The following is a 22779-nucleotide window of genomic DNA, read 5'->3' as shown; positions in this document are numbered from 1 at the left end:
AGTAGCGCGTGGAGGAATCTAGCTGCAAGATGGTGCGTGTACGACGACCCAATCAGTGAGAGTGCCTTATTGATTGCTACTGAAGTGCTTATATGATATCGGATGATATATTATTTATAGTTTGCTTACTTACGGGACGTGAGCCGTTATAAGTTGCGAAATGCATCCTTTTAATCTAGTCCAAGGCTGTGTGCCATAGCATGATTGCAAAGGGTTTGTGGTCTTGTAGCATCCAGACAACACACCTTGATGCTCGAGGCTTTTGACGTAAAGGAGGATCATATAGAATGAATCCACTACATATTGCTGCCTGCTTCATCGAGCTACGCATTTGCTGTTGCAGGGGATGGGGGGCAGTGGGTTCTCAAGCCCCAGAGCAGCCAACGGTGCCGACGGAACCCTGGACGATCAGCAAAAGCTGCAAGCCTATGGCAAAGCCCTTGCTGCAGGTGTGAGCGTGTTGCATGCCTTTGAAAGGTTCCACACATGTGTAGTTGTCATCCCTCTACTACTGCGTCCGGTCACTCTTTTGGCATCATGGCAGTGTGCATGCTGCGCAGGCTTTGCCGGGTACATTCACAACTGCAGTGCGAGCGTCGCATACTACAGCAAAGGGCAGTCACTGTGCAGTGAGGACATACCCTTCCCTCGGCCTAACACGTGGTGGGAAGAGGCTGCAGCGCTCGTCACAATGCAGCTGGTGTTTGGGTGAGCCTCTCATTTGATCCAGCATGCATTCCTGATTCAGTCTCGTACGTATCATTACAAACAATTGGTTAGTCCGCGCAATGCAGAAGAGCACCTGAGAAAGGTGGGACAGTCCTGTTATGGCCTGCCCAAATGTAAATCGAGCTGCAAAGAGAGGGGCTGGGGAGCTCGAAACAATGGCAAATTCACAGATGGATGAGATACTAGGAATTGCTCAGGGCAAGTGCCTACGTGCGGACCACTCTAGGTGTACGCTGGCAAACAGATCCTCGCTAGAGGCAATCTGCCTTGGGTTGTCTCAAGGCAAGAAATGACATGGGTGCATGGCCATGGACACGGCATGTGTCCAACCTAGCAGGCACATCAATCCATAATTATGCATGCATGGGACCCTTCGGAAATGGCCAATCATGCTGACAGCAAGGCATGGCTATCACATTTGATTAGGGATGAGGGGACCGTCACCTCGCGTATGAAAGGGATGACCGCAGCCACAGCTGGCATGACATTTGTGCCTGTCATGCGCAGGTCGGCATGGGTACTTCCGCCTCTGTGGCTGGCATGCATGATTGGGACGCTCTTGTATGGCAGCAAATTGGCCGCAGCCTTCTTGGCAGTCACAGTTGCAGCAGCCTACCTGCCTCCAGGCAAGGTGAGCTGCCCCCCAACCTCCGTTGTCCAAAAGTGGAGGGATGGTCCCCTCAGTGGGATTCAGAACTAGTGTGTGCCGGTCCATCTTGAGAACTTTGCCATGTCACCTTTTCAAGTTCTGTTCTCTGTGCATGCAGAAACTGATGCCGCACATGTGTTGGTGTTTTTCCATGAATTCCAGTATCTCTGGGCTCCTTTTTGCTCCACCCAAACAGACCCACTGCAGTAGCTATATCATTGTGGAATCTCAGTAGATTTAGCTTTACTCATTTTGTTAGTTTATTGATGACTGTGCCTGGCTTGGGTCAGAGGTGGGAGGCGTTCCTGCACCACTGGGTGTGGGACACCTGGCGACGCTATTTTAGGTTCCGGGGCATTGTCCCGAAACCGCCCTTCTGCGACCCCGGGCGCCACTACATTTTCGCGCATTTCCCCCATGCAGTCTTCCCCATGGGCTCCTGGCTCTCGTTTCCACTCTGCGGCGACCCTCTCTCAGGTAATACTGCCCATGGCCACTTGTTCACAAGACATCTGAAAATAAGGAGGGCATCAATAGGAACAACATGCAATGCATTGCACGTATCTCAAACACCCTCACTCAATGTGCAAAGCTTTTATAAAGGTCTGCACGGTGACAGTGGTGACCTAGGAGAGGCGTGGCTTTGCATGCATGCGCTTCCTATGCTACTGGCGCACCATCCTCCTTATGGAATGCCCTCTGAAGTTTGCTGAACATGCTGTTGATGTTTCTTGGGTGAATCGTGTGCACATTTGGCACTTGTGCACCAAGTTCCTGCATATGAGTCCCAAAAAGATATAAAACTAGCCTACAGCTCGCTCATTGCGAGTGTGTGGGACCAATCTAGTAAACTTGATTCCATTGCTGCTCTTCATTTGGCACAGGTGAGGGCAGATCTCATACTTTTCTCGTGCTGCATGCAGGTGTCCCGGCTCCCATGATTGGACTGGTGGCCACCGTGCTGCTGCAGATCCCATTCTTCAAGCACATGTTTGCTTGGATGGGCTGCAAGCCGGCAGGTCAGTCTCACCGCTACCAGCCACATTCCCTTGTAGATCAAGGCAAAAATGCTGCAGGAACGTTTGAGTGCCGAGAAACCTCTCAGTAAGCATGCATTTGGCTGATTCAGTGCTGTTATCATTTCCAAATAGCATCATTTGGGAAGATGTGCAAATCTCTTCTTGGTTGGACAAACCCCGCGGCAGAAGGAAGGCATGAATGGCCATGTTGGATCACTGCGATTCGCTCAGCATCACGTGGTTCCCAGAATCAAAGGAATGGCACTCTGACAGTCGCTGAGAGCCAGTGTCCATATCAATGCTTCCCCCTCTGAGAGCCTTGCCTTCAAAAAAAACCATCCATAATGATTGTATACTTATAACCATTATATAAAATGCGTGTGCAGACAAGCCGGTGACGATGCGGCTGCTGAAGAGGGCGTCCGTGGGGATCATAGTGGAGGGCGTGGCTGGTATCTTCCATGGGGCAACGCTGCAGCATGAGCGCATATTCCTGCAGCAGCGCAAGGGCTTTATCAAATGTGCCATCCAGTCTGGTGTCGGTGAGACCCTCGCGTCCACTCTTTTAACGAAAAAAAGATGCAAACACAAACACTATAGGCAGAGAGAGCGCCGGGGATGAGAGAATGTGCTCTCTCACAAGTGGAAATTATGCAACAACCGATTTCCACCGCTGCTTTTTTGTCTATGCTCTGGCTGGAGGGTGAAAATTTGTGAAAAGATGCCAGGCAGTCTATTTTCTAAATTAATGGCAACCCACCCCCTGAGAGCACGAGAATCTGCGTCAAACATCTTTTAGCTGAGATGCGGAACATCTGCTTTATAGCTATCGCAGCATGGCCTGCCCATTTGGTCCACCAGGGCAAATCCGAGGCGCCGGATGCATGCCTGGCAGCCAGCTATTGATGCTGACTTTGATATTGATTTTCAGATTGCTGCGTGCAGATATTGTGCCGGTGTATCACTTGGGCAGCAGCCAGATGCTGCGATGCACGGGCAGCAGCGACTGGTCACGCCGCATGCGAATGTCCGTGTGTCTCTTCTGGGGCCGATGGGGGCTCCCTTTGCCCTACAAGCACGACATCATCTCCCTCGTGGGCACTCCTGTGCGCGGTGACCTCCCACGATCACACTTTTGCTGGTTAGGTTCTGCAGGCGCCACACATATACTGGGGGCTAAGTACTACAGAGGTGGAGTGAGGCGGCTGACGCAAGCTTCTGTGCAAAGAGGCTCTTTCTGTAAATTCTTCAGTGAGTCACAGTATGCATATAGTGGCCTTCTTTTCTTCAGCCATGCTGAAGAGAGAATGCCTGATAATCTCTAAGAATAAATGTAGTTTCTATATTGTGTACATTTTGCATTTTCAGCAGTTTCAGCCTGACTGCCACTTGTGTCTCTGCATGCAGTGGTGCAGCAGGATGATCCCAGCCAGCAGGAGGTGGATGCAGTGCATGCGCGCTTTGTCGCTGCCATCACAGAGCTCTTCGACACCCACAAGCACCTCACGCCGGGCTGGGAGAGCAAGCAGCTCACCATAGTGTGAATGCTGGTGTGCGCTGGAGGGATCAGTACGAGCAGTTTGATTGTTTGCTGGACAGCACCAGCTCGGTGAGCAATAAGGAGCCTTGAGCCGGGTTGCGGCGGGGGTGGGACCGAAATGTGAGCAATAACTTCGTTATTGACCTGTCTTCCTACAGTGTAGCCAACTACAATTATGCATATGGCCATGGTGGACTCGTCAGTGGGAGGCAAGACTGGCGTGAACCACCCGCTTAGCAAGAACATGATCGGCGCCTTCTACCAGCCCAAAGTGGTCCTGGTGGATGTGGACACCCTGAACAGCTTGCCAGACCGCGAATTGGCGTCCATGGGCCATGTAATGCTGCCATTGTGCAGATTGCATTCTAAATGGGTGACCACGTGGCAAGACGTGTAGCATGTTGAGTGTTTGGGCACTTATTGTGTGAGCGCAACGTTCACGCATCTCCATGGATGATGATGGTCAGTGCCGACCGTGTGAGTTCTTTTGGCTAGCCCTTGTCTTGTCATGTGCTCAGTGTTTGTACCGTCTACAGGAGGGTCCAGCTGTCCAGCTTGCAATGGTAATCTGTAAACTTACGTCTGAAAATGTGCTGTAGGCCAAAAATGCAGAAAATAATAATAACAAGGACGATAATACATGAGCGAGTGCACAGCACTTCTCTTACAATATCATCATTGAGGAATGCAGCTGCGCCCTTCTGGCGTGGCCAGCCTTCTCCTTGCCAGCCGCCTTTAGTGGTGTGCGCCGCGCTTCCAATGCGTGGTCTTCCTCTACCCGAGCCGCTTAGACCGCCGCTAATCAGCTTCTATCTCCCTTCCGTTGGCCAACAAGCTCCTATCATCCCTGTGTCTGCAGGGCTACCTGCGCAGCCGGCTCTATATTGCGGAGGCGGCGGCGAGGGCTTCGGCTGCGCCCCCCGCCGGCCTTTCCACCAATGATCTTAAGACCACCAAGACTGTAACAAGATTCTTGTTCAGGAAAGCCTAAAAACATGTGCACATGGGCACAATGAACTGTACTCTCAAACCTGCCAGTATTGTAGCCCCAAACAATGTGGGCAACGAAAGTGCTATTGGGCGTTCCCCCTGTCATACTATCAGTTTGCAATGCAGTGCATGCTAAATCCCATGCATGGAATGTGAACCATGATCATCCACAATCAATGCTACGCATCAATCCTGCGCTGGTAACAGAAATGCATCTGTGGCAAGACAGCCTGCTCAAATAGGTTGCCACCAGGAGTATGTTTTAAATTATGGTTCAGATCAAACTAGGGTACCCGTACCCCTGAATACACCTATGCAATTACTATAATTTATCATTCAATACTGGCAGTCCCAGCGCTCATCCTCACGACAGTGCTGCAAGCTAGCAGCTGTGCAATCACAGTACAGTAGAGCATGAACTCGATACTCTTCCGGTTGAGCCCCTGATACAGCCGTTTACGTTTCTGCCAATCGCCTCAAGGGCGCCCGCTGTGTATTGTCAGTCTCATGGCTCCTGCTGGCGCGCAGCCTTCACACCTCCTCCTTCTTGGCTGTGCCGAACGAACCCTGCGCACAGCAATGTTATCTCAGTACAAGTGTCACCTTCTTTCCCTCTGAGGACAGCATGTCATGTCCCTCTGTGCTGTCAGAACAGAGTCCATGCAAGCTCCAGACACACTTTCTCTGTCATCAAACAATGAGGCTCAACCTAGCATCGGCTGCAGCCTGCGATCAACAACATGTACGCTGCCATTCTCTCTGCTGAGACTCAGGGGATGAGGACGGGGTATGAAGCAGTATCCCTGGAGCTCCAGGGGAAGGATGTAACAGGTCAGGGCCCATTTATTGCTGCTGTTGGGATCCGGTGACTGGGGATGTAATGCATGTTTGACTTCCATGGGAGACAGGCTGAAAGGCTGACCTGGCTACCAGCGTGGACCTGGATGTCGACGCGCGTCTCGCTGCCCTTGTCATGTGCCTTGTTACCCAGCAGGGACGCAGCTTCCTCTGGCTTCTCCTTCGGCGCGGCCGACTTCCTGTGGGCGCGCATGACATGGTGTCGGCAAAAGGAGTCCCTGTTTGGGTGCAATTGGTGTGGGAACTTCTGACCATGTCCTGTCTCACAGTACCAGAAAGATTTACTGCCCCTGTGAGCGACCCGGGCTATCTCTGCAACTCTGTCTTTACTGGAAGGTGCTGCATGTTTTAGCATGTCAAGGTGGCACCTTGGGGTCCACTGAACTCAAAACTGAGGCTCACGATTCATGGACACCCTGTGCTTAGATCAACAGCAGCTGCTGGCACACCATCATCCAAGATTGGAGGAAGGTACGAGCAGTGCATGCACATGCGCCATGTCAGCATACCCGAGCCTTGCTGTGCATGATCAGGCCAAACTGCCTTTCATCTGGTGTACAGTCATGCATTCGTCAATATTTGTTCAAGTGGGGACTTCTGAGGCAGTCAGGGAGCTGCCAGGGGATCAGCATTAGGGGACCAGTGGCGCAGTCAGGGAGGTTCAAGGGCACGAGCATGTGGGGAAGTGTGGCGTACTGGTTGGAGGCAACGCCATAAGCCACCATGCCCACGACTGCGAGGGCCATGCCTGCCAGCTGCTTCAGATTGATCTGGTCCCCCAGGAATGCCCAGCCGCCCAGCAGCACCAGCATCGTCTTGCTGTGGCCCAACACCTGCACGCACACCACATACTGTCAGTGTTGAAGGACTGAGTCAACCGTCAAGATCTTGCACGAGGAGCCGGGATCTAGTTCAAGTACTGCTGCGCGGTGGATGCTTCCCTGTCAAGGGCTGAGAAGCATTACAGCATTGCATGCCGCGCAGGTGCCTTGCCCTGACTTTGAGAGCCCTGTGAGGACACATGACGGGAAAGCAGAGAGTCCCCGAAATTCTGGGTCTCCAAAAGAGCATGAGATGGATGCAGAGGAAATGAATCAACTGTGCTGTCTAGGATGTAAGCTCAGCGGCCAGCTGTTTTAAGGAAGCATTCCGCAGGGGTTGCTGTCTGCAAAGTTTGAGCCGCAATGACTTGCGGTGCATGGAAGTGACACGTAAAATTGTACATTGGTTTTCGACTGGTCCCCTTCCTCTTGACTATCTATTGGGCAAAGTTTGAGCCCCACTTGGAACACTTTATCAAGCGCAACGTGCTTTCTGTGGTGTAGAAGCTCTGGGACATGCCCACGTCAAAGTAGTCAAGATGAGGTGACTGCTAGGAGCGCGGGTGCCAACCTGGTAGGATACGGCGGAGAAGCGGCCGAGGCACATGAATTGGGATACGTTGACGCCGACAGCGCACGCGCAGGACAGCGCCAGGAACGTGAGCGCCGGAACGTTCCAGTCGTAGTTGAACACCCAGGCGGCGCTGATGTAGCGGTCCAAGAAAGGCCCCAGCAGCATCAGTGTCCACCCCTGTGAAGTGCCCACACAACCGGCTGAGTCGCGCGCTGCATGCATGCGTGCCAATGCTGACTGGACATCCGATCAGAAGATGACCTGTCATGCCAGTACCTGTGCAGGCTTGCGCATGCTTGATGGTCTGTTTCTATTCAATCCCCATGCGCAGGTGTTTCTTTGCTGAAAGCGGGGGCCTCACTCGCAGCTGTTTCAAGCGTTGCGCAAAATGAGTTCAATTGCAGGAAATTTGCTGAAGTTTTCCTACGGATATTTATTCAATCATACATTATTCTGATCCTACTGGTGCACAACAGAAGACTGGGGGACACCAGCAGCAGACGGCACAGAAGATGTGTCAGGGGCGATGTAGATGCACCAGGTGTACATTGCCATAATCATGATGGGGCGGCACCTGCGCAGGGGCTGTGTTGGAGAGCAGCTCGTGGCTGGACAGGCCGTGCTTCTGCTGCATGGTGCGGCAGAAGATCTGCTGCATGCCGCTGGACACCACCGACAGGCCCGCCACCACCAGCCCCAACATATTGTTCTCCACCTGCAGATCCGTCACCGTCCTGCACCCCACCAAACCAGCACAGCCCGTCAACGAGCCATTCCCAAGTAAGGCTTGGTACTCTTGCGAGCAAGCTGCAATTCTTATGGCTGCATGCGCGCAGCCTCCTGGTGTGCATCTCGCATATTTGCTGCAGTAGTTGAGCCTCCGAAAAGATGCACGGAAGCAGCCTGCAGGGCTGACTTCTGCATGCGCGCGCTGCAGTGACCAACGCTGTTGGCTTTAAGATTGCTGCCTTGACAGTTTAGAGCAGACAAGGGCGTAAGAGAGCTGCCGTGAATCACTTCTTCTCTTGTGGTCACCGCAGCACTCCCATCTACCAGGCTATGAGGGCATAATTCAAGACAATGCAGAGACAAACAGTGCAGGATCAGCAGGTGCTTTAGAGTCATATGATCACAGATTGAATGCAGAATGTAGCTTTGCCAGACTGGTCAAGTCTTGCTGTCACCTCAAAGAACCACGGTTCTGTCTTGCGTTTTATCAGGTGAGCACTGATCCTGTCAAATGAACAGAAGACAAGGCGGCAGCACGGAACTTACACAATGCCGACGCCTGCGACAACGACCAGAATGGAAGCAATGACTGGACGGCTGAAGTGGCGCTGCAACCAGAATCTCTCCACCAGACACACGAAGGGGACAATGAGCAGCTTTGCAATCTGCACGCATTTGCACACAGATACTACACTCTTAGAGACAGAGCCAGGCAAATTGCATGTCATCCCCTTTGTTGCTTGCATGTCTGTCTGACAAATTCCATTGCTGATCCACTGTTGCTGCATGTGCTCAGGCACGCCATCACCCATTCATACAGTGTAATGCAACAAGCGAACGAAGGACATGAAATGGCGGGCTGGTTATTCAAGCCGGGCATAGCCAAACACAAAAGCAATACGTGGATGACATGCAGCAAAGGATTGCAAATTGCATGACAACAGAGCAAAATTGCAGAGGTCCTGAGAAATGCGTGAAAGGCCTGAGGCAGGTATGGAAGAGGTGGATTACCTGGTAGAAACCAACTCTATTGATCATGAGGGACAGGTTGAGTGAGACAATGGACAGGTTGGCTGTGGCAGTGAAGAGCAGAAGATCTACAAGCATGATGAAAGAAGTTAGCCTCAGAGTTGTATCCTTGTTTGGAAACATTGAGCAAATGGACTGCAAACTTCCGTGTCCAGGCAATCTTGCAAACAAGCACACTTCTCAGGAGTTTGGAATACCTGTAAAGGGTAAGGTGACCTTTTTCACGCCTCCCATGGCCTGAGTTATCCAGATACTGATGGTGCAAGCCATGTAATGCAGAGCACAAAGTGTCGTGGCTGCACAGCAGATAGAGACATATTCATCTTCCAAGTGGTAATCAAAGTGGACAACAGCAGCATCCAAACGAGTTTCATGCACTGTGCGGAATTCTTCCAGTGGCACAGCTTGCGCAGAGAAATGGAATGATACTGCATCAGAATGGGGGCCTTCAATGCATCCGAGTGCACAAGCTACGACTTGAAAGTCTCAGGACGCTATCCATCGTAATATATACGTTCAAAGGGCACCCACCGTATTTGAAGCCATAGCCGGTGGCGTTCATCAGGACCTTGTTGACAAAAATGATCATCACTGATGAAGAAACATTGCCGGCCCATGCCGCCATGTCCATCACCAGTTTCTGTTCCGAGAGGCCCATGCTGTGTAAACCTCAGGACCCGGACAACCCTGCAGTGAAACGGCCGCCAGCGAGGTCGTAATATCAGAACTGTAATGCATATGTGCATTTCAACTCCGAATAAGTGATGCATGGAAAGTAGACCATGACTACTTTGCTTTGTAGAGATCCCCAAGTTCTTCAGCTCTAGCAGGAGTCACTCTTGACCATCAGCATGCATAGTCTGCGCTGATCGGGAATCAGAGCGCATGAGTTTGTCTTGCATGGGATCACGCAGACTCTCGACTTGCCTGATCGTGTTTATACCCAAAGGCAGTCCTCAAGTAGAACTGATGCCTTTTGCCCTTGCGCCCAGAAAAGCCGCTTTCATCTACTAGGCGTCTGTCAGCAGCCCGACTTGCATTCCAAGAGTATTTCCACTCTCAGGAATCCGAATGCTGACTGGAAGCCTCAAGAAAGCTTCCAGACTGCAGGATGTGGGTTATTCCTTTCCTGGTCAACCGCAGACTAAGCTGTACGACAATTGCTGGACGCTGCGGCAGGCGCGCGACTTTGCAATGATGCCCGATGTCTACCTGCGATCTTATGCAAGTGGCGGAATTCGCCTGGGCCCAAGATCGGGAAGCCTTCCCGCTTCTCGTAAATTTTCAAGCTGGACTGAGTGCCTAATCAAGCGTCTCGTGCTTGCAACTGCACCAGATTAATTTCTGGTCGCAGCGTGCAACGCTGGGCCTTTTGAAATTCTAGCTTGCATGAGCAGAGGTGATTTGAAGATGCACGATGGAACAAGACCTGGGACCTTGCTTGACATATACTGAAATAGTCATGATCATGATCGGCGCTATAGCTCCAGCGCTGGAGCTGGAGCTATGCTGGACCAGCCAGCGCTGGCTGGTCATGACCATAGTAATGTATATGACTAGTCCGAACTGGAGATTGTACAGGCGTGCAATGATGATGCCGGTCAGCAGCCCTCCCAGCTCATGTGCGTGCCATCTGTTCACAATGAGCACACTGCGCGCATGCTCGCGTAAGATCCACACTGCATGCAGGACCACCAAAATTCCAGATGCATGTATCACAATGTACATGTGCCCGCAGCCCTTACCAGTGCCCCTGCCACATACCAGTAGTCTCAGCTGTGCCTGCGCATGCCTGCACCTGCCGCCAATGCAAATGCTGCACTGCTCTGCATGCGCCACGGCGCCAACAGAGTACCCATACTGAGGCTTACAAGGCAGGATACAGTCACATCCTTGCCACACTGGCAAAGTTTCACACTATGTCCAGCAGGGTGATGTCACCATTCGTAATGAAACCAACAGGACCCCTCAACAACCATGCTTTGAAGGCAAATCTTATTCCCCATATTCAAAACACAAGCAGTGCAGGCTCGGCAGTAATAGGTGGTGAGCAAATCAGCGATGAAACAATCCCTGCACGCAGCCTCGGTGCCTGCAAACTCCGGAGGAACTGCCATGACGTATTGCAGAGACTCGCTTGCATAACCACAGCAGAATCAAACTCTCTCAGTACTTGCCAGGCCAGTTGCCTGCATCCCTCGCCTCATTCCACCTCTCAACCTGCACATTCAAGTAGGCAGCATTCTGTCAAGACAGGACATTAAAAATGCTACCTGTCTCAGATCAAGCCCCCAGAAGTGAGTAGTTGAGATACATAAACGATTCACCGCAGCAGGAACTGTGAAATATTGTGCGCTCTTAAACTGAAGACACAAGTGTGACATGGCGCATGGTGGTTATCTCACTTTCAATATTGCCAGTTCCATACCAATTGGTATTAAGTCTACTTATTCTGATTTGACATCAAGATGGGCACGAACATGCACACCAATACTACTGGCCTATTAAGCGCCACAGAGCACTCCTGTGCAGGTATCCGTCTAAGCACACTCCGTTCCCGTGGCTTGGACGCACCCATTCGCCTGGGCAGATTGACCGGTAGGCCCTCTGGTAGAACTTGCACTTGTCATCATCCTCGCCTGCCTCAGCCGCACACCTGACACAGATGCATCCAGGGGCCATGTCAGATAGCACAGGAACTCAGATACATTGGAGCAAGAGCTTCCTGAGACCCTCTGTCAATAAATTGGGTTATTTACTCAGGGCACAAGATGTCAAAATCAGACTAGCGTGGAGACGGCCATGTTGACTGCAATGTTCCCACCAATAGAATGAGTTACTGGAGGACCGAAGGCTCACTTGTAGAACTCATTGTAGCGAGTGTAGCAGTTCCTGGCCTGGTTTGTGGATGGGAATCGCGGGTCGTATGGCGCTGTCCGAACCTGTGCAGAGCAGCATCAGCTCAGCACCAGAACCTTCCTTGCAAGTACCCGGGTCCTCCAGAGCCATTCGGAGCTGTTCTTGCACGCAGCAAGGTCTGTGCAGCACAGCATCGAGTCCATGACGTTTCACTGAAGTTTGGAAAAGATATCCCTACGCACCACTATTTCAGGGGCTGGCTCCGCCTCTTCCTCCTCTTCAACTGCTGCAGGCTCCTCTGATTCCTGCTCCTCTGCTGGCTCCTCCGCTGCAGGCTCATCGGCTGTGAGCTCCTCCTGGAGTGGGACAAAGCCGTCATTCAGAATCAGTTGTCAGACGGGTATGTTTTTGAAGAAATGAGTCTGCCCACTAGAGATAGTAGAAACCTTTCACTTGAGAAGCAAAGCAAGACCTATGGGTGCCAGATCCAAACCTATTATTTGCCATCCCTCCTACACTTCACATCCCTGCTACACTGAGAGCGAATGTGCTACAGTGCAGTCACTACAGAGTCTTGGTGAGAAAGAACAGGGAATCTGGGTTGGTCTGCGGCAGGGATGGGACGGCCCATTGGAACAAGATAGTCTAATATACCAAACCTTGGATGACAAGATATTTAATCCTAATATCGATGACGACGAACACACGAAACTGATAGCAGGAGCAAATGGTGCACACCTTGCTGCTAGGCTCACAGTATGACACAGTGTTGCCCATTGCTGCTCGTTATCTGATGCCAACGGATGACTCGGCGCTGTTTCTTGATTCACTTCTCCCAGAACTCCCACATCCAACGAGAGAATCCGCTTGCCACCCACGCTATGCCCTAGCGCCGCTACAAGCGGTTCCCCCGTCGCTAGTACCTGGACCCCCCGATCAGGCTGAGCTGGACGATGGACCTGTTTCAGTTTGCAGAACGTTTCAATGGGAATGTCCCAAGCACGGCCCTACGCCATATACTCTGCAGGTAGTACCATAGTTTGGCTGTGCCCTTCCTTTCTGTAGGGCAGATCGGAGGTCTGCTTCCAGAATACCTGTGAAGCTGATCTGTGCTTTCTGACTACAACAAAATTGGCTGGGATCTAGAGATCCTAAAGAAGCACAAGAAATGGCAGATGTCGATAATCAGGAGCCGGGAGCTGAACAAGGGCAAGATGGCACTGCAAAGAACCTACAGGATGTTCCTGTTGACGCTGCTCACGGTCTTCTCCAGGCCAGCAGCCCGGCAGCATCTCTGCGAGAAGACCAGATTCAGAACGCCGTCTCTTTCCTGTCTCATCCCAAGGTGCGTAATGAAATCTTTTTGGTATCCCGATCGTGAAGTCACCTTGGTGGGTTCAACCGACCATAAGGTGTACTGCCTCTGTCGTGATCCTTGTCTTCCTGGGTTATTCTTTGTGTTTGCATTCGGTAGCCTGCAAGAGACGCTCCCACACACCAATGCCATGGCGCCACCTCATGTGTCTACGTTTCACTCTCCTTGTCCCCTCTGATTGCACGTCAACCCCCAAGGATATGAAGCAGATCAAACGTTTAAGCAGTTGCTCTAAAACTGGTCTTGCTAACAGGTTACGTGTCCAGAGCCTCGAGGGCCTTCCACAATATTCCACCTCGGACCTCAGGCCTGATCACCTGCGCAGGTGCGCGGCTCCTCAGCAGCCTCCAAGGTGAGCTTCCTGGAGAAGAAGGGCCTGACAGCAGCCGAGATCGAGGAGGCCTTCCGCCGCGTGCCAGACACCCCCACAGCCTCAGTGCCAGCCGGCTCTTCTGGCCTGCCTGCGCAGCCTGCTGCTCAGCCCCCACCCAAGCCCTTCCCTACTGGCACCGCTGCCACGCTGCAGCAGCTGCAGCCGCAGCCGATTGCCCAGCCTCCGCAGCCCATCAGATGGACGCAGGTGCGCTACTGCCGTCTTGAACTCCCTCGTCATGTCCATGCGATCGTTCATCTACTGGGAACAGGCTGTGCTCTTGGTGCGAGCCAAGCTGAGAAGGAATGGCCGCCATGTATTGTTGCCCTAGTGAAGGGTGGGTGACATGAACGCTTTTGTGTGTTGCCAACCCCTTCCATTTCTGATCTGCTATTGTTAGTCAAGCGATTTGTCTGTGCATGCACTTTCTGCATGATATGGTACCATCACATGAGTGCATGCCTGTCTTTCCATGTCAGTTTGAAATCATGACATTTCTCGACTTCGTGTCCTGCTGCATGCGTTCCCTTTGACATTTGCTTGCATGCTGCAGGTTGTGGTTGGCCTGGGCCTGGTGGCAGCGCTGGGCTACGCAGTGAAAGAGTATGCGCTGCCCAAGGTCTCGCAGTGGTACAAGGAGTGGCGCAGTGACTCCGACAAGGCCGCTGCCGAGCAGAAGGCGGAGGAGACTGCCCGGCTGGTCGCCACTGCCATCCAGGCTCAGGTTGGTGCTCCAACTGCCTGTGCTGCATCATTCAGCCATAGCCACTGAAATTCCAGAAAGGACTTGGAAGAATGTGTGCATGTTGGGTATAAAGGTGGCTTTGTGCCCGGACCTGCAGACCGCTCTTCTACCACATCGGATGTGGAGTGTTCTTTGAAAAGTTGCAAACAGGCAGTCTGCAGCGCTGCATCCTGACATCCATCAAGGCAAACCGCCAGGCAATGGCATGCGCAGGACGTGATTCGCATAAAAAATAATCCCGAATCATCTTTTTTGGCTTGTGCAGACGGCGGAGATGCAGAAGACTCTGGGGGACCTGAAGGAGGCCATCGGGACGCTGGAGAAGGGCAAGGCGGCCGCAGTGGAGGGAACGCCAGACACCGTCACCCTCGCGCAGCTGCGCTCAGAGCTGCGAGTGCTCGCAACCTCTCTCAACGAGTGCGCCTGCTCTTTCATGGCCTTTCATATTTATGGGGGGGGTCTAGTGATGTTCCAAAGTCTAGTGATGTTTCGTGGGCATCTGTCTTCTGCAAAGGTGCTCACTGGGCAATGGTTTCGAGGTGCTGCCTCCTTGTTGTAGCGACCCTGCTGACAGCGCAGCTGATGAGCGTGTTCGAAAAATTATGATTGCTGACTTTATACCATTTTTTGCCAGTTGCTGGAATTAACGAGCTGGTGCAAGTGGAGAGCGAATTCATGATGAGCATTCCGTTGCTTTGAGGTCATTGTGCGCCTACTCACGGCCATAAGTAACACTGGTGTGCTGCTGCAGGTTTGGCAGCCCGGCCAAGGCGGTGGCGGATCCCGCGGAGGGCCGAAAACTGGATGAGATCAAGACAATGGTTGCAATGGTGGCCGGACAGCTGTCCGCGCGGCCTGTGCCCATCTCTACTGTGCAAGACCCCTTCACATCCCCTGGTGAGATGCACCATATGCACTCAAAACCTATCAACCAAGGACAAAGCCACAATTCAATCAACCCATGGACCCTGATAATACACACTCATGCACTCTGCGTGCGTTAATGTGTACGTAGGGCTTCTTGCTTGTGGGTCACGAGGAACGCCTGGCACATTCTTGCATGGCAATCTTTTGCAGAGAGGTCACGAGCCATGTACCGGGGTGAAAATTGACCCATAGCATTGCCTTTCAAGAGGGGCTGTATCTACAGTCTCTATGGCAGCGCCGGGCACAGATACGGTATTCCCTTTCTCAAGCAATCGCTTACAAGTGCTCATTGCACACCATCCAGATGGTGGGCTAACAGGGGCTGTGGTGCTCAACACAGGTGTGCAGACAAATGGGATCCAGGAGATTTGCGGGGCCTCTCCTTTCATGGCCAATGGGGTCGCTGAGAACGCCACAGCAGAGCCGGAGCCTCTGCCGCAGCCGCCCCACCCAGCCTCCTATATGGAGGTGGGAAGCTTCTGTACTTTGCCCAATTGCACTTTTTTTTCACTGGGTCCTGCAAAGCAGTGATTCTTGCCTGCAGGGGTCTGAATCCTATCAGTCGCCATATATTCTCTATGGCATCTGTTGCTGCGCCCTTTAACACACGCGCGTCAGACGCTAAAGCGGCAGCATCGGGCAGGAACTGCTTTCCACTCATGTATCATGAGATGCATGGTCCGCGCTGGCAATCATCCAAGAGAGAGAATAACTAGACACAAACATAGAGAAATTGCGCGCGCAGGTGCTGGAGATGCTGGAGAAGGGTCAGACGCCGCCGGGGATCCGCGATGACATTGTTGATGTGCCACCCAATCCGTCCGCGCCGCCGCCCGGTGCGCGCATGAAGCCGCGGCCCAAGCCATGGGAGCGTGCCGCCTCCGCGCCCGACTCCCCTGTCGCCAACGGCGCCTTCCCTGCCACCGCAGGTGCGCGCGGCATGCCGTCACATGACTGAACGCGACTCACAGCCTTGTCTTTGTGAAGAGAATGCGTGTCGAGACCACCAGCGCGGGCGACTTCAACCCATTGGTGACGATATAAGGGTTGCTACCAACTAAGAGCCTGCGTCCGGCCTCAGACATGCGCTTGCACAGACAGGCATCTATCTATGGCCGTGCTGACAGAAGCTTGTCAAACATGCTGTGCAATTGCAGGGTATACAGAATGCCCATCCTGGTTACAAGCGCAAGGGTCGTTCCTTGCCATTCTGCTGGCATTTTCTTTGCAGGGTACAGTATGTCTGGCTCCAGGTCTGTCTGATACTCAATCAGCTGAGCGCTGAAGCAGGATGCCTTGTCTGTGCAGCCGTCCCACGCACGTCCTCTGCCGGGGCGTTCCCTCCCGCGACTCGCGCCGCGGTCCCCCCGGCTGACGTGGAGCGGTCCCCCCCGCGTGCCCCCTGGGCGGACGGAGGCCCCTCCTTCGCTGCGCAGGCTGCAAAACCCGCAGTAAAGGCCGCTGACCAGGCCACATCTGCCAAAACCGCCGGCGCCAGCGGCAGCAGCAGCAGTCCCCCTGCTGGTGCGCCTTAGGATTTGCATGTGACCTAGGCAGGCTACCACTTGTTTGAATCATGTTGTGCGGTGCTCTGGTCTTCTGTGCGCGAGTGCGCGTGCGGGAAGCTGAACAGGATGACGGTTTGATGTTCATGTCGAATGGTCAGGTTTTGCCCTTGATCTCTTTATTATTGAAGGGCTGCAGATATCTTCATGCACTGGGCACCTGCTTGTGCTGCATGCAAGATGCACTGCTGCAAGTCGGTGCCGAGGGTCCATGGCTTTTCCACCGCCGTCGTCAAGACATCTGACAAGACAAAGTAGCAAGCGCAAAGCTACTGTGCGCTGCAAACTTGTCTTTTTACAATCAAATAACATGGGGAACATGTTGAGTCTGCGGAGTTAATGCCGCCTTCTGAGCCTATGTTGCATGTCGCAGATGCATGGAAGCCGCCCGCCGTGCCTCAGCCGTCAATCCCCCGGCCGGTCCCGGCCGCGCACCCGGTCTCCCCTCCGGCATCCGTCGCTTCGGCCGATGCCGGCATCAGCACCGCTGCGGGTGCGGCTTCGCCTGAGCCTGAGAGCCCGGCGCAGGAAGCAGAGCAGCCAAGCCCATAAATATGCGCAGTGGACGAAATGTAGGCCTTTTACACGGGTTAGCCTCTACAGTGCCAATTCGATAGCTTCGCGGTGACAATTCAGGGGTGGAAAAGTGCGGCAAGGCTAGAGGCACGGCCCATCTGGGCAGATTTGTACATGTTGCAAAGGGTTCTTTTTGTGGTGATTCATGCTGTAGCGCATTATAAACAGTTCGGTCAGCAAGGTGCACAGGAATGCATACTATAGTATATGGTGTGTTGGACTGCTATGCAGTCACTGCTTGGACCTGTACATGTGTAGGAATTCAAAGAAGTGCTCTGAAAGTTTGGCCACTGTGGTGTTAATTTGTATGATTGTACAGCATGTGCTGTTCTTGCAAATTTTAGTGGTGCTCTGTCAAGCTCGCCTTGGCTGCAAATTGATATTTAAGAGTGCTGCCTGTAATCAGTAAGTCTCTTAAGCTCCTGCACATTGTAGAGTCACCAGTGTAGGGACGCGAGGCAGCTGCAGGCGCTGTGGCTTCACATCAGTGTGTGGAGGAGGTCCATGTACATGTTTGCAACGTGCCTGATGTCCTGCAGCACCAGGTCTCACAGGACACGAGCTCTGTCAAGCAGCATCAGAGCTGAAGCATGGCGGGGATTGATTTTTCAAGCAGCGCTGCAAAAACTCCAGCTGCTCTCTCAGGTCACTTGGTCATAAATGCCAGCTTGCAATGGCGATGTCAGCATGGTCTGTACGTCCGGGGGAGGCTCAGATCTTGATTGATTCAAAGAAGCCTGATAGAAGAATACAGATGCTTGCATCATGATCAAGGTACAACGTCGCACAGACTGACGAACAACCACACCTAAGCATGCAACTGCTCTATGGTACAGATCAACACAATGGGAGCATTGTCGCACAACCTGTCAAGCAACAGGGCAGCCAACAAACACCAGCAGCCCTCCTAGACCCTTCCCACTCATTTCCGTCCTTTTTCAGCCCAGAATTCACTCATTGTCCTATGCCGCGCACAGCCAAGCAGGGTGATGCTCGGTTGGGAACTGAGAAGGGCAGCTCGTTTGCCAGGCCCCCTCCCCAGCCCAATTGGGTAGCAGCAAAGAATGTCAGCAAATCTCGCCCACCACTGGTTTTCCACCCCATGTCACTGCAGCCTGCATCCTCTGTGCACGTGCTAGCACGCCACACAAGAGATCTGTGAACCGTGGGTCCTGAGAACAATTTTCCAGTCTTGACCCCACCTAGGAGCCCACTTTGGGCCGTGCAGGACTGCCTGCAAGCGGTGACACAGCAGCAAGACCAACACTGTACACAAGAACCTTTCACATCTCTTTTTGCAAGGCAGAGGCCCAATTGGGGCCGCGCGCACGTTTAGAACATCCTAGATTGCGGCGTTGTGCCTCCCTTATAACTTGTCGATTTTGGCAGCCTGCACCAGTGGGTTATTCTTTGCAAGCTGCTGCCGCCCTGCTGACTTGTAGTCAAACTTGCACTCGTGGGCCTCTGCGTATCTACAAAACAAACAAGAGTGCCAGCTCAGATTCCCGATGAGAAAGTACCCACAACTATCTAGCTCAAAGCTCATGCCCCTGATGATCCAGGCTCGTGACTACAAAAAAGACAAATAAAAGGCTGACTTGATCCAAGGGCAGGCCCCACCTACCTCGCACCTGAGCAACTGCTTCTAGCCAAACCCCAAATCTCCCTAAAAGGTCTTGCAACGAGGTTGTCTGGAACGTGCATTGGATCATAACGCTCAACTCACCTGTGTGCAGCACAGAACACGTAGTCGCAACGGCACTTGAACCCGGTCAGGCCCACGCGCTTGTTGCAGGAGAAGCAGCGCCCGGGGTTCTTTTGCGCTGGCCGCTTCTCTTCCTCGCTGGTCTCCTCAGCGGACGCCGAGGTAGTCGGGGCATGCGCCTCCTCCTGAACTGGCTCCTCTATCGCACGCATGGCCTCCATCTTGGGCTCATCGGCCGAGGGCACAGGTTCAGGGGCTGGGCGAGGCGGTGGAAGGACCGGGCTGGCTGGCTTCCCAATATCCATCCGCGAAGAGTTCAAGGCCGCTGCCGCTGCTTTACCATTTGCCGCTGTTCGCTCATCCTCTGCCGTGCGCTCCCGGTAGCACTTGGAGCACATATCCAAACAGGCGGGGTTCCTATACAGAGATGACCAAAACCAGGCTCAGTCTCTGGAGAGTCTGGACCGCGTGGCCCACCAATGTAACCCATCTGACGATCCCCTGACCAGCAATGCAGAGGGAAACAATATATTTGATTATTGTAAAAGTCGACCAAAACGCCTGAGCTGACGGACAAACAGGAATAGGGACTGTCCAGCAAACCAGATTTAAGGACAGGTGCTGCGCAAGATATCAGCCAGGACCCAGGACTTCAATGCACAGGTTGCAGAGGAACTCACGCGAAGAACCCACAGCCAGCGCTGCACAGCCGGGCTTGGTTGGCTTCCTGCTCAAATTGGTCTCCTGGGCACTCGTGGCTCATCCTGACAAAAGGTATGGCGTCCTCTACGGATAGGCACAACCACGGACACAGACCAGACCCAGACAACCTCCTCAAATCTCCGTTACGTTGCTGCAAGCACTGGGAATTTTGAGAATTGCTGCATTTCTGGTGCTTTGCCAGAAGGATGCTGTAAGGCCCGCTTGTAATTTATTTCCCTGCAGCTGTGACGTCAGGTTGTGCACTTTCGAAACGCGGTTTCGGAGATCGCTGATCTGCGTGTGACAGTACCATCTCACAGCAAATGCACCGAATGTTTGATCCTGTTTCTCTAGCATGTGCCAGGCTGTGCTTCAACGAAAAATCAATTCACGAGAGGGCGTGTGCAAACATAAACGTTATGTGCGACTTGCATCAGCGGTAGAGCAGCATTAAAGTAGGCAATAAGATTGCCGCAATCTCATCTTCCTTCTCATCAGCAATGGACGAGCTGCTGAGATGTTTGAGAGATGGATCCATTGGTACCAGACCTCCTCCGCTGGCGCTTTTCCAGGACAGTGTGCCATCAATTGGTGGCCCAGCTGTTGCCTCGAAGGTGATATCGATATACACAGTAGCTGCAAGATCCGCCATATCCTTGCACACGATTATAGGATCTGTGCACCCGTGTCCATCAGGTGTTCTTTGATGCGCTTGGTGCCGACACAATCTATGCTGATGGATAGATAGATAGATAGATAGATAGATAGATAGATAGATAGATAGATAGATAGATAGATAGATCTTGTGCTGCAGCTGATAGATAACGTATGTGCATTGCTGTCATGCAGGCTGTAGTGGACCTTTGCAACGCTGTGAAACAGCTTCGCGCCCAGGCCAAGGAGGTGCTTTGCATCTCTTTGAGCGGTACCAGCGCTGGCTATTCGAGCACTTGCAAGGGAATACTGGGCGCACAGCTGCACGTCACACGGCTTGATGCGCACAGCGACAGGTGACATACCCTCCCTGCTGCCAACTTGCGCTGCAATTGTATCTCGCGGTTACTGTGAGACAAGCTTCAAGGCACAGCATCGCAGAAGGCTCGGGCAATGCCTGTGCGTGCGCAATCAAAGCATGGGGGCATGCACATTGATGTGAGAGTGACAACAATAGCATGTTGCAGGGCGTTGGAGGAACTTTCAGAGGCAGTCCCTCTTCGAGAACCCAGACAGTCTGGAGAAGGGTCAGAAGAGCCCACAACAATCCGCGCAAGCACAAGTGGGAGACCTTCGGACAGCAGTGCAGCTGCAGCTCCGACCGTGGCGGTCATTATTGACTCTCTGAGCTCGCTGCTGTTCCTGCACCCAGAGCATAAGGTAATCTGATCCTCCAGATGCCACTTCTGCTGTGCAGGAGTCAGGTCCTTCGTTTCAGTTGAATAGACAAAGCCAGGACTGCCTTCAAACGGAGCTGATTCCTGATCCCGCAGGTCTTGGAATTGCTAGACAGGATCCTGCATGCGCCATCGGTGTCTTGCGTCTTGGCGACTCTCCACTCGGTGAATGGCCTACCCCCGGCATGTTGCAGGACGTAGGATTCAGACAAGCCCATCAGTGTCGATTGTTGTCATCTGTTGCCAATAGATCTAGCACGTGGTGTCTGTGCTCCACGTAGACAATGAAGATGTTATCATGCCCTTCAGCACAATTACAGGAAGTGCCGAAGTGTTGTTCAGGGCTGTGCTAAGTGCTGATACATTTGTCTGCTGGGTGGACAGGATTTGCATAAGGCATTGACTGTCCAGGCCCTGGAGCGGATGTCTGCGTGTGTGGCTGAGCTCATGCCACCGCCCGAAGCAGTCAGCCCATCTGCTGCCGATGTCTTCTTGGAAACACGAATCAAGCAGCGCACAGGTCCTTCCCTGACTCTCTGCAATGTGAAAAGACATGCTGGTCACGAGCGGTTCTCGATTTTTTCCTGCACATGAGCTTGACAGCTAGGGCAAGCAGATGTTTCAGCGCGTCATTTTTGCCAGTGCAGGATTGTTTTAGCTGCTCCAAATGGGGTCAATGGAGACAATGTATGGCTGCTGATCAGGCTTTTGAGTGTGTCTGTGAGACAGGCAGAGTGAAGGTGGTTAAGGATTGCTACCAACTCCTGACGGATGGGACTCTCCTAGAGGTGAAGCCTGAAGTGGGAGCTACCCCAGCGGCTGGAAAACTTGGCAATGCTCCAGGTGGGTGCCGTTCAGATGTGATTAGACTCGTCATTAAACTGTGGTGGCGGTAAAGAAAATATGGTATGTTAGGTTCTTGTGTCATTAACGAGAATCAAGAAATCATGACTGTCCTACAGAAGACCTGCAACAGGTTTCGTTACAAGTCAGGCGCACACGGTATGATGTCTGCTACAAGTTGAAGACAAAAAGATATTGAGCCCTTCTTCGTTCAACAGGGGGCACCAGAAGTGAAGATGCGTCCAAAGAAGCGGCTGCACTGGCGGCGCTGGCGGAGAAGATGGGTGGGGGAATGCGACTAACGCTGACTCAGCAGGAGGCGGCTGCACGGCAGAACGTCGTCCTTCCCTGGGAGCAGCGCCAGAACGGGGCCCAGTCACAGGCGTGCTCCATGTTACTTGAGCTGTGCATCTCCTTTTGATGTGCAAGTTACTACTCCTGGGCGGGGGAATCATTGCATCGTTGATGCATGCCGGAGGCGGCAGCCCTTTCTCCTGTTCGCTCTGCTTTGATGTCTGCACTCCTATTTCTCTGAGATGTGAGCACAGTGCAAAGCCAGTGCACTCTTATGTTCTCTGTGAAGAGCTGGGCAGTTGTGGTGCACCGCTGTGTGCTTTTGCACGAGATGAGAACCTTATTAAAATTAATGTAATGGCTTGTGCAGGATGAGTTCAAGGAGGCAGCTCCCAATCCTGGCCTGGGGCAGATCATGTATGAGCGTGACTCAGAGACTGACCCCGATTCAGACGAAGATCCAGACGACGACCTAGACTTCTGACG

The 22779-nt window shown here is 52.8% G+C and overlaps 6 protein-coding genes across 6 annotated transcripts; 3 read left to right on the top strand and 3 right to left on the bottom strand.

Moving 5' to 3' along the window:
• The first annotated feature begins 374 nt into the window (after positions 1–374).
• On the top strand, positions 375–4522 carry COCSUDRAFT_54539 (hypothetical protein). Its single transcript, XM_005644024.1, has 8 exons — positions 375–449; positions 561–708; positions 1237–1360; positions 1669–1855; positions 2302–2397; positions 2784–2939; positions 3343–3510; positions 3805–4522. The coding sequence occupies exons 2-8, from the start codon at positions 692–694 to the stop codon at positions 3939–3941; spliced, it is 885 nt and encodes a 294-aa protein (XP_005644081.1). The 5' UTR covers positions 375–449; positions 561–691; the 3' UTR covers positions 3942–4522.
• Positions 4523–5458: 936 nt separating this feature from the next.
• Positions 5459–10149, bottom strand: COCSUDRAFT_54538 (TPT-domain-containing protein; the record flags this gene model as incomplete). The annotated part of the gene is made up of 9 exons (XM_005644023.1): positions 9866–10149; positions 9470–9625; positions 9136–9234; positions 8921–9006; positions 8456–8574; positions 7755–7914; positions 7178–7357; positions 6457–6618; positions 5459–5494 (listed from the first exon to the last, which is right to left on the bottom strand). The coding sequence occupies exons 2-9, from the start codon at positions 9594–9596 to the stop codon at positions 5459–5461; spliced, it is 969 nt and encodes a 322-aa protein (XP_005644080.1). The 5' UTR covers positions 9597–9625; positions 9866–10149.
• Positions 10150–10789: 640 nt separating this feature from the next.
• Positions 10790–12630, bottom strand: COCSUDRAFT_48773 (cytochrome c oxidase subunit H). The gene is made up of 5 exons (XM_005644022.1): positions 12536–12630; positions 12040–12153; positions 11798–11880; positions 11513–11594; positions 10790–11158 (listed from the first exon to the last, which is right to left on the bottom strand). The coding sequence occupies exons 1-5, from the start codon at positions 12572–12574 to the stop codon at positions 11105–11107; spliced, it is 372 nt and encodes a 123-aa protein (XP_005644079.1). The 5' UTR covers positions 12575–12630; the 3' UTR covers positions 10790–11104.
• A 167-nt stretch (positions 12631–12797) lies between these two features.
• COCSUDRAFT_48772 (hypothetical protein) lies at positions 12798–17334 on the top strand (the record flags this gene model as incomplete). The annotated part of the gene is made up of 9 exons (XM_005644021.1): positions 12798–13142; positions 13498–13752; positions 14099–14269; positions 14556–14707; positions 15042–15187; positions 15558–15685; positions 15963–16146; positions 16526–16741; positions 17156–17334. The coding sequence occupies exons 1-9, from the start codon at positions 12966–12968 to the stop codon at positions 17332–17334; spliced, it is 1608 nt and encodes a 535-aa protein (XP_005644078.1). The 5' UTR covers positions 12798–12965.
• Positions 17335–18090: 756 nt separating this feature from the next.
• COCSUDRAFT_67684 (zf-AN1-domain-containing protein) lies at positions 18091–19937 on the bottom strand. The gene is made up of 3 exons (XM_005644020.1): positions 19744–19937; positions 19085–19480; positions 18091–18830 (listed from the first exon to the last, which is right to left on the bottom strand). Exons 1-3 carry the CDS (start codon positions 19824–19826, stop codon positions 18725–18727), a joined length of 585 nt encoding a protein of 194 aa, XP_005644077.1. The 5' UTR covers positions 19827–19937; the 3' UTR covers positions 18091–18724.
• Positions 19938–20265: 328 nt separating this feature from the next.
• Positions 20266–22420, top strand: COCSUDRAFT_44410 (hypothetical protein; the record flags this gene model as incomplete). Its single annotated transcript, XM_005644019.1, has 6 exons — positions 20266–20379; positions 20615–20775; positions 20947–21139; positions 21541–21676; positions 21886–21999; positions 22218–22420. 6 exons carry the CDS (start codon positions 20266–20268, stop codon positions 22418–22420), a joined length of 921 nt encoding a protein of 306 aa, XP_005644076.1.
• Positions 22421–22779: the final 359 nt, after the last annotated feature.

The sequence above is a fragment of the Coccomyxa subellipsoidea genome (genome assembly GCF_000258705.1).
Source record: "Coccomyxa subellipsoidea C-169, whole genome shotgun sequence".
Lineage (NCBI taxonomy): Eukaryota > Viridiplantae > Chlorophyta > Trebouxiophyceae > Coccomyxaceae > Coccomyxa > Coccomyxa subellipsoidea.
The sequence above is the reverse complement of the archived record's forward strand: the minus strand, read 5'-3'. Positions and strand labels throughout refer to the sequence as shown.

Excerpts from the sequence above, each read along its gene's own strand:
- COCSUDRAFT_54539 (XM_005644024.1), top strand. Across the intron at positions 2,940-3,342 it reads TGCCATCCAGTCTGGTGTCG|ATATTGTGCCGGTGTATCAC; the intron begins GTGAGACCCTCG and ends TGCTGCGTGCAG. Across the intron at positions 3,511-3,804 it reads CGTGGGCACTCCTGTGCGCG|TGGTGCAGCAGGATGATCCC; the intron begins GTGACCTCCCAC and ends CTCTGCATGCAG.
- COCSUDRAFT_48773 (XM_005644022.1), bottom strand. The coding sequence starts at position 12,574 with ATGGGCAACACTGTGTCATACTGTGAGCCTAGCAGCAAG. Across the intron at positions 11,881-12,039 it reads AGCCAGCCCCTGAAATAGTG|GTTCGGACAGCGCCATACGA; the intron begins GTGCGTAGGGAT and ends TGCTCTGCACAG. Across the intron at positions 11,159-11,512 it reads CAATCTGCCCAGGCGAATGG|GTTGAGAGGTGGAATGAGGC; the intron begins GTGCGTCCAAGC and ends TTGAATGTGCAG.
- COCSUDRAFT_67684 (XM_005644020.1), bottom strand. The coding sequence starts at position 19,826 with ATGAGCCACGAGTGCCCAGGAGACCAATTTGAGCAGGAAGCCAACCAA. Across the intron at positions 19,481-19,743 it reads GCTGGCTGTGGGTTCTTCGC|GAACCCCGCCTGTTTGGATA; the intron begins GTGAGTTCCTCT and ends ATCTCTGTATAG. Across the intron at positions 18,831-19,084 it reads GTGTTCTGTGCTGCACACAG|ATACGCAGAGGCCCACGAGT; the intron begins GTGAGTTGAGCG and ends TTTGTTTTGTAG.